We start from the raw sequence: 18,761 nt of genomic DNA on the forward strand, positions 1-18,761 counted from the left end.
GAGGCCAAAAATTATATGCAATTTTTTTTTTTACTGTACAGAACTGGTACCCTTAATCTACATGCTGTTCAAGAGTACAGACTTAGTTTTCTTTAAGTAAACAGAAAAATACAGATTTATGATGAAAAAAGAAGGAGAAAAGAAAAAAGATCTGAGGATGCCACTTTTCTTTACAATAACATTTATGTTTTCCTTAAATACTTTTTTTTTTTTTTTTGAGACGGAGTTTCACTGTTGTCACCCAGACTGGAGTGCAATGGAACGATCTCAGCTCTCTGCAACCTCCGCCTCCTGGGTTCAAGCAATTCTTCTGCCTCAGCCTCCCAAGTAGTTGGGACTACAGGCATGCACCACCATGCCCAGCTAATTTTTGTATTTTTGGTAGAGACGGGGTTTCGCCATGTTGATGCGGATGGTCTCGATCTCTTGACCCCGTGATCTACCCACCTCGGCCTCCCAAAGAATAAATTACTTTTATATAAAACTCAACATCCTCTTAACCATATGATCCAGCAATCACATTCCTTGGTATTTATTCAAAGATACTTTTAAACTTGTGTCTACACAAAAGCCTGAACACAGATATTTATAGCAGCTTTATTCATAATTGCCAAAACTTGGAAGATATCAAGATGTCCTTCAATAGATACATGGAAAAATAATGAAGGAAACTTAAATACACATTCAATGTGAAAGAAGCTTATTTAAAAAGTCTACACACTGTAATTCCAACTGTATGACATTCTGGAAAAGGCAAAATGATGGAGATGGTAAAAAGATTAATTGTTGTGAGAAGTTTTGGACAGCAAGGATGTAGAGTATGGTGGTGAATAGGTTGAACACAGAGAATTTTTAGAGCAGTGACAATGCTGCACGTGATACTATAATGATGGATACCTGCCATTACACATTTGCCCAAACACATAGAATGTACAACACTAAGAGTGAATTCTAATGTAAACTACAGATTTAATGTGATTTTGATGTGTCAATGTAGGTTCATCAGTTGTAATAAATGTACCACTCTGGTGGGGGATGTTGATAGAAGGAGTGGCTATGCGTGGGGGGAGTGGATATATGGGAAAACTCTGTACGTTCCTTTCAATTTTTCTGTTAACCTGTAACTGCTCTAAAAGAATAAAGTCCTAAAAAATAAAACAACAATGCTCTTTTTAATGTCACAACCACTTAAAAATTTAAATCATTTAAAAGTTAGTTTTATAATTCAACACATATTACATTCACCTTTTCCAAGACTGTCTTGCATAGAGTGAAACATATTCACAAACACACACACATACATACACACACATATATTCATACAGATATATGACCACATTAGTGTGTGTGTATGACCACCAATGTAGTCAAATATGTGCATGATACATACTGGATCAAAATTACTAACACTCAATTATTCAGCATTATAAAAATAATCAGAACAAAGGTAACTGATGTAACATAACTTTTTAATTTTTGTATTTTTATATACAGTCATGTACCATTTAACAATGGGATATGTTCTGAGAAATATGTCACTAGGTGATTTTATTCATCTAGTTTATGAAACACATGTGTCATACAGTGTGTTTATACAAACCTAGATGATATAGCCTAGTATACACATAGGCTATATGGTGTAGCCTGTTGCTCCTAGGCTACAAACCTGTATAGCATGTTACTGTACCAAATACTGTAAGCAATTGTAACACAATGGTGTTTGTGTATTTATACAAATCCAAACATAGAAAAGGTACAGCAAAAAATACTGTATTATAATCTTATGAAATAATCATTATATATACAGTCTTTCATTGAGAAAAATCTTGTTATGTGGTATATGACTGCAATTTCATTTTCTAGGAAACACACTAATATTACTAATTAAATTTCATTTTAATGATATTATAAAAATATCAGTTGAGCCATGAAGATGGCGGCTCTGAAGCAGACTAACGTATATGGGGAAAATTCTGAACTGGTATCATTCATAAAATAGATGTGTTTTATCTGGATAAAAGAGGGCTTCAAGGACATTCTCTGGTAGAGAACAGCTTGGATAATCTACCTACCAAGATCGGGGGAATTTCTATGAAAATACCTTACTCTTGGAATCACTACTTTTCCTTCATGCTTTTGTCCTGCAAACAAGTTATTTGTGTGTACCTTGTGTCCTAAGCTGTCTAATAAGTTGAAACTACATGGCTATAGCATGTGACTCTGTCAGGATATATATGTAGTAAGATAACTCCTAGGTTACTGCATACATTCACCGATCTCAGGCAAACCTATTGTGGTGGACATAATCCCTCCCTTCTGAAATCCCTATCCTTGCATAATCTCCTCAACCTGAGTGTAGGTGGGACCAGTGACATGCTTCTAACCAACTGAATATGACAAAGTCGATAAGCTGTGACACTTGTGATTATGTTACAAACAATCATAAAGTTCACTTGCTGAGAGATTCTTTGTCTTGTTGGCTTTGAAAGAAACAAGCAAACATAGGTGAGCTTCCCAGTGGAGAGGGCTATGTGGCAAGGAAGTGAGGGTGGCTTCTGTGCGACATCCAGAAAAAAACTGAAGCCCTCAGTCTGACAGTCTTTTGGAACCAAATACCAACAACCATATGAACATGGAAGTGGACCTTCCCCAGTCAAGCCTTCAAATGAGACCTTCCCCAGTCAAGCCTTCAAATTCCTAACTGATACCTCATTATAGCCTCATAAAGCTAAGCCTTGCCTAGACTCCTGACCCTGACAAACTGTAAGTCGATGAATAAGCATTGCCATTAGCTGCTATATTTATAGTAATATTATTACACAACAATGGAAAACACACACACACAAGCCAGCTTTCAAAATTATGTTTCTTTTCCTGGATTAGGAAAATAAATGTAATCTTTAATTGCAGAGAATTGCAGAGAGAGTGAAATATGTTTTCTCAGATTTTTTTTCTTCTCTTTTTATTTTTTTGGTCTGGGCGAGGATCCCATAGGAGCTGGGTCCAAACTTCCCTTTTTCTATAGACCTGAAATCCTCTGGGTTGTACCCATAAAATTGCCCTAATCTGAATTACATATTTCCTACACTTTCCCAACAGTCCAAAGTATCTTTACCATTCTAATCTTTATGATCTACTCCATCAGGTATCTTCAGCTTGCCTATATTACTTGAAGCCTGAATTTATAAATCATAATTTTCTCAAAACAAATACAGCTGTTTGCATGAGTACATCTAAATAGAGCTGTTATTTGATTAGTCTGGGGCCAGTTAAACTCTTGTTACCTGAATCAAAATACGGTTTGAGAGAGGGTGGTAGGATTTCTTGGAGCAGTAGATATATTTCTGAAATAGCTTGCCATTTATATGATAGATGCTTTACTTCCTAGAAACAAGTTACTTGAATTCCAGTCTTACTTTTTCTAATCCCAAGTAAGGTAAATGTGTGCACTTGAGTCTCAGTTTCCTCAACTGAAAAATTATTCCTGTTACATTGTGTCACTTAAACAGTTTTTGAACAGTCTATCTCTTTCTATACACAAACACACAGGAATACACACTTGCAAACAAACAGACACACATTCAAACATAATGAGAGTGAGAACGAGAGAGAAGAAAGAACCCCAGTTTCCACACGGATATTTATTTTAAAAGAATAATATCCTATTAATAACCTACTCAATCTTATATTAGAACACATGGTTTTGATACTGTTTAAACTTGATAGTTTAAAGCAAAACTTAGAACCCACTATGTTTTTATATTTATAAGTATCTGTTACTTGTTTTCCAACTCAATTAGTTTATTTATACTGAATAAACTAATGAGGTATTTATACTTTATGTTGGCCTTGGACTTAAGTTCAAAACATTAAAAAATATGAATTTCTAATTAGCTCAAATCTATTCAGAAATTATATTGAAAAATAGTATTGAAGCCAGGAAGGAAATACTATGTGGAACACAAAAGACACAGAGAAAAGGGGTTTCTTCTTAGTTATTTGACAAGACGTTCTCTGCTAGTTATCAACTTACTGCTTCTCAGTTTAAATCCACCCATCTTTATGATACTAGAGCTGGACCAAGGAAACATTTCTTTTACCAGCTAGTATGTCACGCTTTTCTTCAGTAGATGGCACTGGAGAGGCATCGCAGGATGCAGAGGCTTGCCTCCATTCCTATGTGCTTCTCTCAACCATGTTTGGGACAACCAGTGGTGCTCACCACCTGGTAAGTTTCAGGGACACTCTACATGTCCCAGCAAGTCGCACCGGCATCCCAGCTGGCTTACAAACAAGTCTCAGTGGCACCCCTGTGAATGTCTCTCATCAAGTTTCATCAGTGCCCAGTCGGAGACTCCCAGAAAGCTCCAGCAGCACCACAGTGATAGATTTCCAGCAAGTCCCAATTGTGATCCAGAGGCAGCTTCTTCATGAGCTTTACCTGCACCCCGGTGAGCATTTCCTGACTGCCAGCCCCATCCCATTCTGTAGAACCTCCACAAACTTCTCTGCCACACAATGTGCCACAGTCCCACCTCCCCAGTAAGATCTGAACCTCAGCTTTGGGTGGGGAGCCTCTTCCACATTTGTTCCTTTCTTGGATACTCTTCAATCACTCATAAAAGTAATGGTTGCTCCTTTTACCCATCATTCTTCTATTGGTTAGAGTTCTCCCTACACTTTTGTAGTTAATCATATCATTGGTTAATAATTACTTTTATTAAACTTTCTCTATTTTAATTACTGTGTCCTGATTGGACCCCAACTGAGATGGAATGGTACTGTGGATAACACTAGAAGATAGATTCACAAGGTTAGGATTTGGGGACAAATCTGGTTGTGTCTTTGGTCTTGAGTACAATGCTGAGCTGCTAGTAATCCACAGCATCCAGCAGCATCACAGTTACTCAAGCTGCCACGTTTGGTTGATTGTGATGAAGAGCTAACTGAAAGAGTGTCTACTGTATTTGACTGTAGACAAATACACTAGAAACAGCAGAGAAGATCCCTCCTCCTGCTTTGTATCTCCAGCACTCTCTGCTGATAATGCTTAACTTGATGCCAGTTGGCGAAAGATAAATATTAACAAAAATCCAGCTCTACTATTACAACATAGGTGATGAGGGTGGATTTGGAACCAAGAGGCAACAAACAAATTGACTGACAACTAGCACATCTTCTTGGCAAAAAATAAAGATGGGGAATACTGTGAAAACTGCCATAGGTGGTACTCCAACCTGGTGTTAGAAGGTGCTACGAATTTCACATGTATTGTTTACAGTTAATCTCACAAGAATACTATAAGGTAATTTTTCTTTGCATCCCACTTAAATAACAACAATATAGAAAAATGTAGAAATTATTATCAATACCAAAAACCAAGATTTGGCAACCAAAATCTGTAAGGATTTTCTCTTGATTGAAAAATGTAGTGGAGTTAAATTGAGAAACATCACTGAAAACCAAAGCACATACTTTTTGTTTTCTGAAAAAGAGAAAATAAGTTACAAAGCCATACTAAAGGAAAAAACAGGCCATTCTGTCTTCATTCCCTGGCTCCTGTAAAGGACAGAAAACTGGGTCTTATTTTTCAGGGATCATAGATCTGTTCTCCAGCCATTATTCCCATGAGTACCACCTTTCCTTTACTCACTTCAAGACTTCAGGTTAGGAAATATAAAAGTCTTAATCAGGTAGAGTGGGGTGTGGAACCAGTGGCAAAAGCCATTGTATCTTGGGAGATAAATGTCCCAAAGGTAAAAATGCTTCTGAGTCCTAAAGAATCCTAGAGGCTTGAGGATCATGGAATAAACTTTTGGAGTAGTTGGACATGGCAACATCTGACTGTCTTTGTAAACAGTATGGTGAAGCTATGTGCCCTGGGCTCACTGGCAACAAAGACAGAGAAAGGTTAAAAATAAAAGAAAGGCAAATATTTATCAAACAAATATAAATAAAAGGGAGGCAGGGACAGAAATTTTAATTCCAGAAAGAGTACACAGCCACAAACACTTAAAGGGGTAAAAGGATTGGCAAGATATATGATCCTAATAATGATAAAAGACCCACAAAAATTATATACTTAGTTATCTAACATCAAATTCCATAAATCAAAAACTGTAATACAAGGAAAAAATGAAAGCAGCACAATTGCATAGAAGGTTGATACCACGTTCTCAACCAGGTAGATTGGGAAATCTATGCAGATTGAAGGAAAAGTGTAAAGGCTGTAAATAAATGAGTAGTCAAAAGTTTAAATTATTGTCATGAATCCATGTCCTGGAAAAGGAGATAATGTTCTTTATCTTTTGAAGATTTGGCACTCAGGGATCTTATGAATATATTATCAGGCAGGTCACAGAAGTTACAATCAATTTTTTTTATTGTATCCATGCGATTGGAAGAACAAAATTTGATAGGGGTAACTACATGCCCATCAACAATTCTTGCCTCCTGGTAAATTCTTCTATCTTGACCTTGTAAATTTCCAAAGTAGAAAGAGTTCTGTTTGCCTGCAAACTAATTCACTCACTTAGGTATGTTAACATGTTTGTGTCTGGATTATATTTTAGACACCCTGCAAATCCCACTACATTAATAAAATGGATGGTTTCCATTTTCCAAAGCCATCAACACAATCCTGGGATGGCTGGAGTTTTTCCTGATCCTGATACTGTGGCAAGTTATGCAGAACCTATCCCTAAAGTGGCTAGAGCTGGAAACAACTGGAGGGTAAGAATGAAGTGGGCTCTCCTTGAGTGCTGGTGGCCAAAATCAGGAAAACTAAACTTGATTTTCAAGACTAAGGGGTTCATGATCAGTAGAATAAACCCAAAGGGTCATAAGCTGGGTAGCCACCATAACAGAACGGGAAACAAGACTAAGAGACAGAACAAAGTCAAAGGAGCCAGGGAACGAAGAAAGAATAATCTGTTTCTTTCTTTGATTTCCAGTTATGCATGCTTTGATTTCCAATCATGTTTCTCAATTTAACCCCACAACATTTGTAATCAGGAGGAAATCCTCATATATTCTGGCTGCCAGGCTTGCTTTTGGAGATTGAGAAGAGTTTTTGTATTTGTTAGTAGTTAAATAGGAAGCAAGGAGAAGTTACTTTGTCCAAGACAAAGATCATGAACATCACTGGAGAGGCAGACTTAGGTTCATCGGCTTTCATCTGAGATTCTGTGGGCCAATCAGGCTGGGTCTAAAGTGCAGTATCACAGGAGGGATGGGCCACTGATCATTAATGGTTAAATACAAAATGGATAGCACATCTTCTACTGCCAGGCATCTGTCAGCTCTCCCCTGCCCATGTAAATATCAGTGGAATTCAGGTCATAAGGGATAAGAAGGAGGTAGCCATGAATCCCTCTCACTATGTCCAGAATTTGAGGGAGGGTTTTATATTATGGTGCATCTACATATACAACTGTGTTTGATATGGGCTGCAAAAACACTTTGACTCTTTGAGAGTATATAAGAATTTAGATATCAGATATATTCACAATTAAAGTATATGGGATTTACTAGGCTCCCTGTGTATCAAAATTTACTACATTGCACTGATTTGCTGGCTGACAAGGAAAAGACAATTTGCATGGCTCCTGTCAGTCACATGTGGTCTGGAAATGCTTATGCATTCCAGATGCACAGTGTAAACTGGAGAATCATATCCTATTTCTCCTGGTTTGCATGCATGCATATAAAGCTTGTTTTCCCCACAGTCCCACATGAGAAGAAGTGAAGAACTAGCAGCAGTAATTACAATTAATCAACTTCTTTGTTGAAACTTTACAGCTATGATTGTGAGGGGAATTCTTGTTCCTCGTGTCTTGGAAGGCTGTAAGTTCTACTTTTTGGATTTTCTTATTCAGTTATGTTCCATGGAGCATTTAGAGATACAGTTGGCATTGTCATCTGAAATAGTTTCTCATACCTACTATGTGCTAGGCCCTCTGTAGGTATTCAGAGATACTGGGCAGAATTATCCACTACAGGAAGCTCAGAGTTTAATGAGAAAGAACAATAAGTCAATAAATAGTTACCACCCAATATGACAGCTGCTTTCCCAGAGTTTGCGGGATGCAGTGTGTCCTATGGGAACAGGGAGGAAGTTTGTCAAAACTTCATAGAAAGTGAATCTTGATGATAGGATGGATATGAGTCAAAGTGAAGAAGAACTGGAAGGCATTCAATAAAGTAGGAACATTATGTGCAAAGCTCACCAGAAACACACATTTTGGGGACCTGAAAGAAATGCTGTATGGCCTAAGACCAGAGATAGAGCCAGTAGATAATATAATTTGAAAATATATGAGAGAGAGGCCATAATTCTAATAAATGTTATTTTAATAATACACATTCTTGTGTTAATATTTGGAAGCATTTGTGTACTAAGAAAGACTTTAAAGTTGCAGATGAACTAGTTAATCTTACAATATTCATTATCCCTACTGTTTCTCCCTTTCTAGCACTTAGTACAATATCTGGCACATAGTTAATGCTCAGTGAATGTAAACTACTATTACTGGCCCCCAGAGATTCATGGCCCTATGTCAATCCCTCCTCTTGAGTACGGGCTGAACTTACTGACTCATTTCTAATGAACAGAATATCCCAGAAGTAATGGACTGTCACTCCCAATATTATGTTATAAAAAGACCACGGCTCCCTTCTTGGGCAGTCTGTCATGTATTCACTGTCTCTGGCTCTCTTTCTCTCTTGGATCATTGGCTGCCATGTCACAGGGACACTCAGAGAGCTGTGCAGATGCCTGCTTGGCAAGGAATTGAGCCACTTCTATGTGAGCATGCTCACTGCCAACACCTATGAGTGAGCTTGAATGCAGATCTTCTGAGGCCTGATTTAGCCACAGGAGTGAGCTTGGAAGTGAATTCTACAGCTCTCCTTGAGGCTCGAGGTAACTACAGCCTTGGCCAACAGCCTACTACAACCTCATAAGAGATCTTAAACCAGAGACACCTGGCTGAGCTGCATCCAGATTCCTCACCCACAGAAACTATGAGATAACGTTTACTGTGCTCAGCCATTAACTTTTGGTATAATTTGCTACACAGCAATAGCTAACTAACATAGTTTACTAGTGCATCTACTGCCCATCCCTGTAAGGTCTGAGTATCTGGTATGCCTTGAAGGAGCTTTGTGGCACCAGAATTTCTTTTTGGTGATGGAGCACTTCCTGGAACCCCAGCTTGTCACTAGGATCACAATCACCTAGTAACAGGTAAGTGATCTCCCCTCCCTGGCTGAGGAATAAACCCTGTCACCTGCAGTCCCACTTAATTGATTAGATTATGCATAGAGTGATTCTGGCCCAAATGCAGACCAGACTGTTGTGCTTGGGGGGCTCTTCCTTTAACACTGTGAGTACAATCCCTCCATTAGCTGCTGCTGAGATGCCAGTGAACCTCATAGCCACACCTGTCTAGAGGATGACAATCACAGGTATCCACAGAAAGATATATGTAGCTAATGTATTTCCTATTTCCACATATAATTCTAAATTACTATATGACACACCCTAGAAAGTAATTGTTAGGCTTGCTATATGCACTGTCCAGGTGGTAAGAAGTTGAAAAATACACATTGCTTAGGGAACATTGAGTTTTTGGCAGAATTTGCAGTTTATATAACAATGTTGATTTGAAGTTGGTGGTTTTATATGTAAAAAAGATGTTAAGACCTTGTAAAGATGATAAATATTTACATAAAAATTATGGTCAGCTAAGGGAAGAAGAACAAAATATAAAACCTAAGTATGCCTTCTACAAATTATTCCTTGCTTGCTTCCTAAGTCTTTTTAGTAGTTCCTAAATTCATTTTTCAGTTAGAGATTGAGCAAACACTCTATACATAACACTATGTAAATGTGAGCCATCCATCACAGCCACAAGGAAAGCAAACAAAAGAAACAAAGGGAACTTTGTACCTCTGTCCCTGATGATTCTGCCCCTCGTCCTCTGAGATGCAGTTACTGGGAGCTGAAAGACCAAAGTGGGAGAATGTCCTTAGAGCCACAGCTGAGATGCCAATCCGTGGGGATGAGAAATTCAACAGCACTGAGGTGGTATGTGGGAAGACGACGTTCCAGTGGTGGAGCACATTGATTATCAGTGGGTTATGCTGGCATGACAGTCCATAGGTTCCTGAAGATAAACGGAGATGAATCATATTTTAAGCCATTGTTAGTATCATATTTCCATATCTTATATTCATTTTATCCTCTTAATAGGTGTATGATGCCAAAACCTAGGTGTGTGACGTACACAAGATCTCAAACATCAAAGACAGACAGCAAGCTGACTTCTGGGTCTACCAGGTTGTCCTCTAGTGGCCCTAAAGGGATATTTGTCAGACTCACCAAGAAGGTGGTTGCTTCCATGAACATCGGTCAGGTAGAGAGTCACTGTTGGCTGCCCATGCTGTCCAGGGACTAGGCCATCAGTCATCAAAAAAATTAAAATTGCTCTGGCCACTCCTGGTCTATTGAAACATACCTAGGCATAAGCACATTTACGTATGAGTCATTATTTCCATTAAGTTATCAAGACATGTGCCATACCATATTTATTCTTCTCAGAGAGCTCACAATTTATAAAGTAAGAGCTTCCTTCTTTTTTACAAATGGTAAAAACATGGAATAGACACAGAAAGATATTCAAGGTTGTATCACACGTCAAGATCAAATGGAAGGAAGACAATTTTCAGATGCTGGATATCCTATGTCTTTTTCTGAGACTGATGCCTCAACTGTTTTTTTTTAAATTTGAACCTGTCTTTCTTTAAATTTCTCAAAACAATCGCTTAAAGAAATCATTGCCAGAGACAATAACTCATTGCATAGCCAGTCAGTATCTCCTTATTGCCAAAATGAAAGCAGTGGAGAAGATAATCATTAAACCAGCATCTCACTCTAAACTGTTCCAAGTCTGAACTGCCATGTCTAGTTATCCTCCCCCATCTTCCTATCTCTCCCCAAAATGTTTGTCAGACCCTCTCACATAGCATGTGAACTCTGACATGGGAGAGATGCTGTTGCAGAGTCTGTTGCCTCTGAAATTAGAATCTGCCAAACCGTTTATTCTTATGCATCTTCCTGGTGCACCAAGCATGTATACCCAGTCCCTGGCCAGGAAAATTAGCCAAAAATGGGACACAGGAAAATTCATGTATCAATCAGGACTATCCCTAGATGGTTAGGGTGATTAAGACTAAAACAGACTTTCAGAATAGACTATGGAAGTGTTGTCCTTGGAAATTCTTTGATAGAAACATCAACAATAGCATCTTAGAGAGGTTGGAGGATAAAGAGCCAATTCTTGCTACTGCTGAGGGTCCAGTGTTCATCTTCCACATTGGACTTATTTGATACAGTCATTCTACTTTTATTTTATTTCCCATGACTCAATATTTCTCTTAATTTCCACTGAGAAAAACCCCAGCCTTCCCTGGTGTTATATGGGTGCTGTATGATCAGAATCTGGTACTGGACTTGATAAAGTTCTATGTGCATTTCTCTAGCTTTTTTTAAATCAAGTTCTAAGGGTGATGAAGCTCCAGGAAAATTGTTCCAAGTGTAAAAGCAGGGTGCAACATCTAATGACAAGGCCTTCCTCTAAAAGCGGGGAGGGAGAGAGTAAAACATGTTTTTCATTTTAACAAGAATTCTTTTTGTCCACAGATTGATTTTTCCTGAGCTTTGGCAGTGTTTTTATAGTGTTCATTTGCACTGCTGGCTTAATTAGGATTATTTTATGATCTTCAGTGGTCAAAGCAGCACAGCTCTCCCTTCTCTCTCTGCTTCTTTGAGGGAAAGACCAGTCACACTCTCTTTTTACAGTGTCTTTTCCCCCTCTTTTTATTTCCCTTCTTTGAAGTAATAAATATTTCTTCATAACTTAAGAAACATCCAGACCCAAGGTTACACTTGCAATATGAAGTCCTTTGTCCCTGTCTGGATGAGGGCTAGACATGAATCACATCCTAAGGTAAGCAAGAGCCCAACTCAGTGCTCTCAACTCAAGCAGCAAATGACATCAAAGCCCCCTGGGAACTCACACAGCCTCTTCCTGTTCATACACCACAAAAGAGACCTGAGTACTGGAAGAAAGTTCTGTGTCAATTTCTGAGCCAGAAACAGAGTCCAAACAAGTACCTGGTGGCTTTACCCCATTAGGCCCCAGGCATAAAGAGTAGGGTTGCTTCAACACGGAACAGGAAGCTCAGTCTTCCCACCTTCTGCTGGATCCCAAGATAGATACCACCCCCCTGAAACTAGTTAATAAAGGTAGGTCTTATGGTGTGTGTTTCTCCATTTTGAAGGCCCCTGCCTAAACCTTCAACCTATTTTTCATCTCCTAGCAATATGCCTCCTTGCTCCAAGGGTCTTTGAATATCAAATCACTTTGCCTGTTCCTGGTGGCAGCGTCTCTGTGCCAGGATTTGTGGGAACAAGCTATGCCAGGATTTCTAGGCCATGGATTAAGTAGGAAAACCCCAGATGAGACTTTTAAAGGAGACACAGGCAGAGAGGAATCTTGGGCTACACAAAGCAAACAGAGACAAGTATTTGATCAAGTTATGGAATCCTGAGTCTTGGACATTTCCTTGCACGTGACACAGGTAGCCAAGTTTCATTCATTTGGACCCCATGTATGTTCACAACGGCAACTAGAAGCACAAGAAAAGTGTGAACTCTCATACAACTATTGAACCCTCAAAAATAGAAACTAGTCTGAATCTGAGTTCAAGCAGAGGCAAAAGGAACCAAGTAAATTCACAGTTCTAGAGAGTGAGTGAGCCAGGCAGAAACTCTGGGTTTGATTATTGGATTCAGCTTTACTTGCTGGTAAACCTGTGCAAGCTCTCTCTCTCTTCTCTGAACTTATAGTTTCTCTTTTCTACCACTAAGAAATAGAGATGTTGCTGATAGCCTGACTATGAATATTAAATGAAATCAGGTAAAAATATATGAAATGGTGACTACAATTTAGCAAGAATTCAATGTTCAATAATATGTATTTCAAAAAAAAATTTAGCCTATTTATAATGTAGGAAAAAGGTGTAATAACAAAAATGTAAAATTAAACATACATTTGTATGTTTTAATATATAGGTAATTATGATTTTCTGAAATGTATAGCCTAAAATATTTCATATATGCTATTTTGAATGGAAACTTGTAGAAATGTAAACTGTTACTACAAGATCAGCTTCCATGGAGGTAATCAATATTGGAGGCTCTTCGTATAGAATATATCTCCATTTTATAAATTGAATCTATGCAAAATAAACCATACTTTAAAAATATATATATAATTTTTCTTACAGGCTCTTCAGAAATTTAGTTCAAAATACATTTATTAAAAATCTACTTTTGCTATAGAGACATAGAAACTTCTAGAATTGGCACTGTAACTAGAAATATGAAAGTGTATTTCTTTTTTAATATATTTTTTAAGTTGCTCTTTCCACAGCCAAGTAACAAATATGTATACCCATATATGTGCCTTTAGTTTAAATATAAATACATGTTACATATATATATTTTGTAAAATATATATTTAAATATATAGACATATTTTAGTATATATAAAATATACAAAAATATATATTTTTTATTTACATATATATTTCTCATTTGGCTGTGGAAAGAGAAACCTTAAAAATATATTTAAATAAGGACTACATACATATATATTTATATAGAATCTATTTTATATAGGAATACAAGAAACTATACAAAACAAAACAAATACATCACATACATAGAGAGTCCAGACTATTTTAATTTTATCAGAGATAAATAATAAATTTTATGCTCCTAAACATGAAAGACAAGCAGAAGCATCAGGAAGACAGTTTGACAGTAGGAAGCTCTACTTTACGCCTGTGTCACCTTTGCCACTGCAAGTATGACACTCTTCTGATCACTCCAAATGCATGCTTGTGGACAGCTGTTTTCTTCATGACAAAGCCCTCCTGAAACACCTTTCAGGGACTACTCAGATCTGAGATGTGCACCACTGATGCCCCAAAAGAAAAAAATCAAAGTGCTAGAAAGTTGAAAGAATTATTAGCTATAGCTAACGTTTTATTATTAGTTTTAACAAAGAGTTTATATTCATGTTTTACATGTGCAATATAAAATTAATTTAAGCCTATCTCTTACAAGGAAGAAAAACTCATGATAGAAGGATTGCTCAGTGAATTCATTACAAAATATTTTGAAACAAAGAGAAATGTACAATATAGATAGATAATAGATGGATGGATGGATGGATGGATGGATGGATGAATGGATGGATTGAATGACTGATTCTAACAGATAGGGAAAGCCAGTCCCACACACTCAGTTGATTTTTCATCCAAAGCCTGCATGTTAACTATACAATCTAACCATTGGCCACTGGGGAGGGGTAATATTGAAAGAAAGTGCCTCTGATGCAGAACTGTTGGGTCTTAAGAAATCCCTCTTTGCTATTGTAAACAGTGCTGCAATGAACATTCGTGTGCATTTGGAAAAATGTGGCACATATACACCATGGAATATTATGCAGCAATCAGAAATGATGAGTTCATGTCGTTTGTAGGGATATGGATGAATCTGGAGAACATCATTCTCAGCAAACTGACACAAGAACAGAAAATGAAATACCGCATGTTCTCACTCATAGGAGGGTGATGAAAAATGAGAACACATGGACACAGGGAGAGGAGTACTAAACACTGGGGTCTATTGGGGGGAAAAGGGGAGGGCCAGAGTAGGGGGATCTGGGGAGGGATAGCCTGGGGAAAAATGACAAATGTGGGTGAAGGGGAGAAAGGAAACAAAACACACTGCCATGTGTGTACCTATGCAACTGTCTTGTACATTCTGCACATGTACCCCAAAACCTAAAATACAATAAAAAATTAAAAAAAAAAAAAGAAATCCCTCTTCAATCTGCCTGCTGGGCACAGACGCACTCAATATGCTCCCAAGCCAAGCATTTCAACTTCCAGGTCATCCTTTGTGGTACTCACTGGATAGCAGATCTTGAAACTATACCACAAACTAGAAAAGAATCTTCTCTGAGGTTTTAGAATGCTTTTGGTTAGTTACTTATTTGTTGTTTTTTTCTGTGCCTTTTCATTTTCACTTATCTATGGCACTTCCTGATTCCAGAGGGAAATGGAGGGCCTTAGACCAGGAGAAAGTAGGCAGGTATCACCTTCTGTTTGTATAGCATTTAACAGTTTGCCAAGCCTGATTACAGGCTTTGCTGGTGGGTCCACTGAACTCATTGTGATTTTATTCCTTTTTTATATTTTTGAACAATAGTAGTCCCAAGATATAAAGGCTATATTATAGAAGTGGAAATTAGGATTCTGAAAGCTTAAGTGACTTTCCCTAGGTCAGTGCTAGAGAGGAAGGAACTTGTTTTTTTCCCACTTTAAGCTCTGTATTCTGTTGACTGAACCAAAGATCTTAATTTGGGATGAGCAGGAAATCATAGATTATAAAACATATTGATGTTTGTGTGTTTGTGCCTTTACTCCCCCCAGAAATAAAGTCATATAAGCTCTTAGTCATAAAATCTTTATACAATTTTAAGGGGGCTGAACCACACTTTTAGAAGCCATTCATGGTCCAATTAAAGGTTGAGAGAAATCAAAATAAGAATGCTTGCACTATGGGTTGAACCATATTACTTTTTTATAGGTCAAGAATGATCAAATATTGGCAATTTCATGTGGTCCAACCTAATACTATTGCTATCTGTGTGGACTTCTGAAATTTTGTCAAGGATGAGTTTAACAATCAAAGTTTCAAGGAATCTTACCTGAAATCCAAATCTAATGGATGAAGGGAGGGTATAAGGCAGTGAGGTGCTTGGTTGTCTCCATGATTGAGGATGTGAGTCAAATGAAGAGGTGGGGTTTGAGCCTGTTTTTACTTATAATGTTCAAGCTGCTGCCCATCTTCGTAAGGGCCAAAACCCAGCTGACTTCCTGTGTTATTCCTTCATAGCATAAGAAAGTCTACAAACACATTGTGTGTGATTGTGTGTGTGTGTGTGTGTGTGTGTGTGTTTCAGCATGGTGAGATCAACTCGTCATTTTGTGAAATGAAGAGGAAACCACTATAATGCTACCCCAACTAGGGGTAGACATTCAATAATGTATGATTTTTTCAAGTCCATGGAAGACGGTTAGATCAGAATTAGATGACTGGCTCAATTCTTTCTGAGAGCGTGTCCTCAAACTGATTTTAGATACCAAGGCTAAGTCTGCAGAGATTCTGTATTGAAAGAGCTTATAGAACGTGGAAGGAAGGTCAGAAAGAGACAAGGTCAAATTTGTATCGGGTACTGTGATGTGTCATCTGCATTCCCTCTTTCATGATTCTGGCATGCAGCTCATGGGAAAGAATCTTTCCAGAAACTGCCTTCAGAGGGCAGGGGGAAAACCTCCCTACACAAGACCATGCCATTTTCCTGGAGTGGAAGGTGGAGTGGACAGGCAATGTCCAAAGACCTTCTGATTGGGGTCAGTGGTATACAGAATGGGACAACTCTGAAGGGCCATCACAGCTCTCTGTGGGATGCTGACACCTGTGGGGGGCTGTTTAAGTTCCCCTCCTTCCTTTGTCCAATGCTAGTTCTTTCACTCCTCCACAGGTGTTGCTCTGAGTCAGGTTCTCAACAAACTATCTGCCTGCAAATCCTCCTCTCAGTGTCAGAATCCTGGGGAAACCCCATTTAATATAAAGTCTGAAATTGAGAAAAGGTGTTATGGAACATAGCTGGAGAGGATTCTTTTGGGAAGAAGAACACATAAGCAAAGAAAGGAATGAGAGCATGCCCCAGCTGGGTAGCATTCCATCCTGCGTAAAAAACACTGCTATCCCAGTTATTCATGAGTCTGTGAAGTTGCCATGTCTGGGACTGGAAAAAGCTTTCATGTAAAAATCAATAAAAAGATCAGTAACAATGAAACAGGAAAGAAGGAAATGAGTGCTTCACCCTCAGAATAAACTATTCACCCACTGAGAACTGGAGCTCCTCTGTCAGTGCACTCAGTTAGTTTTTGATGGAAATGAGAATAAAGTACACACAAGTCATCTGTGCTTTTGCAGGATTCCCAGAAAATGCAGGGATCCACATAGGTTAATTTTCCAAACAACAGAAGATTTCCTTTTGAAGCACAAAATCATTTTAGAAATTTCAGTCATGAATTTAGAAATAATTTCAATGCATCTTAGACAATTTTCTGCCTCCTTAAGTAGAGAAATCCTGAAATTCAGCAGTCCCTTACCATTTTAGCTCAAGGGACCTGTTTTATGGAAGACAATATTTCCACAGATGGGGTGAAGAAAATGGGGGGGGGACAGTTTCAGGATGAAACTGTTCCATCTCAGATCATCAGGCATTAGATTCTTATAAGGAGCACACATCCTAGATCCCTTATGTGTGCAGTTCACAATATAGTTTGCTGTCCTAGGAGCATCTAATGCTGCTGATCTGACAGGAGGTGGAGCTCAGGCGGACAATATTGTTTTGCCCAATTCTCACCTCCTGCTGTGTGGCCAGGTTCCTAATAGGCCATGGACCAGTACTGCTCCATGGCCTGAGAGTTGGGGATCCCTGCTGTACTTAACTGAATTTTCACTTGATGAATTGGAGGCAATTTAGAATTGTTTTGAACATCAATTATCTTACTAAATGCTAAGATAACAATCCTCTGAAGCAGTGCTCCTCAAACTTTAACATGCATACAAATCACCTGAGGATCTTGTTAAAATGCAGATGACAAGTTCCTAGAGATGAGATCATGCATCTCTAACTAGCTTTAGATGCCAATGTTTCCGCATGCCAACCTCATTTTGAGTAACGAGGCTTTAAAGTTATTAATAGATATAATTATCTTTGCCTGTAGCGCTTAGTAGTCTAAAATTGTAATCTTTCATTCATCATATTTGTTAATTATCTTCTTTTATAAACTCACCATCAAACTTAAATGGAGATCCGAAAGAAATCATCCAATCCAAATGCATCATTTGAAAAAATTTGAAAAGAAAACTGATCCCCAGCGAGGTAATTTGATGTTTATAAGGTCACTTGACTGGTTAACGATAAAACAAGGCTTACATTACTGGTCTTCTGAGTGTATGTTTTCTCCCAGTTTCTAAATCCCCTATGAATTTGTTGCTCCTTTTATAAAACAGACTGAAAATTTAGATAACAAATATTGTTAGAATTCAATATAGAGAGATCTAAAAAAGGGTCTTGTCAACTTTCCTATGAACAAAGTCAAATAATCCAAAGCAATGATTGGACTTGGTGCCATCTGTACATGGGCTTTTTCTTTTTTGGCTAAATTATGAAATCTGGACTGTTTCCTGGATGGTTGAAGTCATCTCTGAATAAGTGATTAGAATCTGATTACATTTTAAAAATTATAAACGATTTTGTTATTTTGGCCAAAACAAACCAAAAAACAGGATGGCCACTTACATTTAAATATCTGATAAACAATGAGGTTTTTAAAAATATAAATATGCCCAAGTAATGCATGGAGCTACTTATACTAAAAAAAAAAAATTATTCACTGTTTATCTAAAATTTAAATTTAACTGGTTATTCTATTTTTTTTTCTGCAACCCAAAGTTGAAAAGATATCAGAATCTACAATAAGCTTGATTGTGGTAACCATTTCACAATGTATGTATGTATATCAAAATATCACATTGTGCC

General features: G+C 37.9%; 1 protein-coding gene across 1 annotated transcript in view; it reads right to left on the minus strand.

Annotated features, from left to right (window-relative positions):
• The window catches only part of PAPPA2 (pappalysin 2), a 283,586-nt gene that overhangs the window by 90,424 nt on the left and 174,401 nt on the right, over positions 1–18,761 (minus strand). The window contains exons 13-14 of the mRNA XM_054247490.2: positions 10,385–10,520; positions 9,953–10,169 (exon numbers count right to left, since the gene is read on the minus strand). Of these exons, the coding sequence (XP_054103465.2) occupies positions 9,953–10,169; positions 10,385–10,520 (353 nt within the window). The remainder of the gene's footprint in view (positions 1–9,952; positions 10,170–10,384; positions 10,521–18,761) is intronic.

Source organism: Callithrix jacchus, chromosome 18, assembly GCF_049354715.1.
Source record: "Callithrix jacchus isolate 240 chromosome 18, calJac240_pri, whole genome shotgun sequence".
NCBI lineage: Eukaryota > Metazoa > Chordata > Mammalia > Primates > Cebidae > Callithrix > Callithrix jacchus.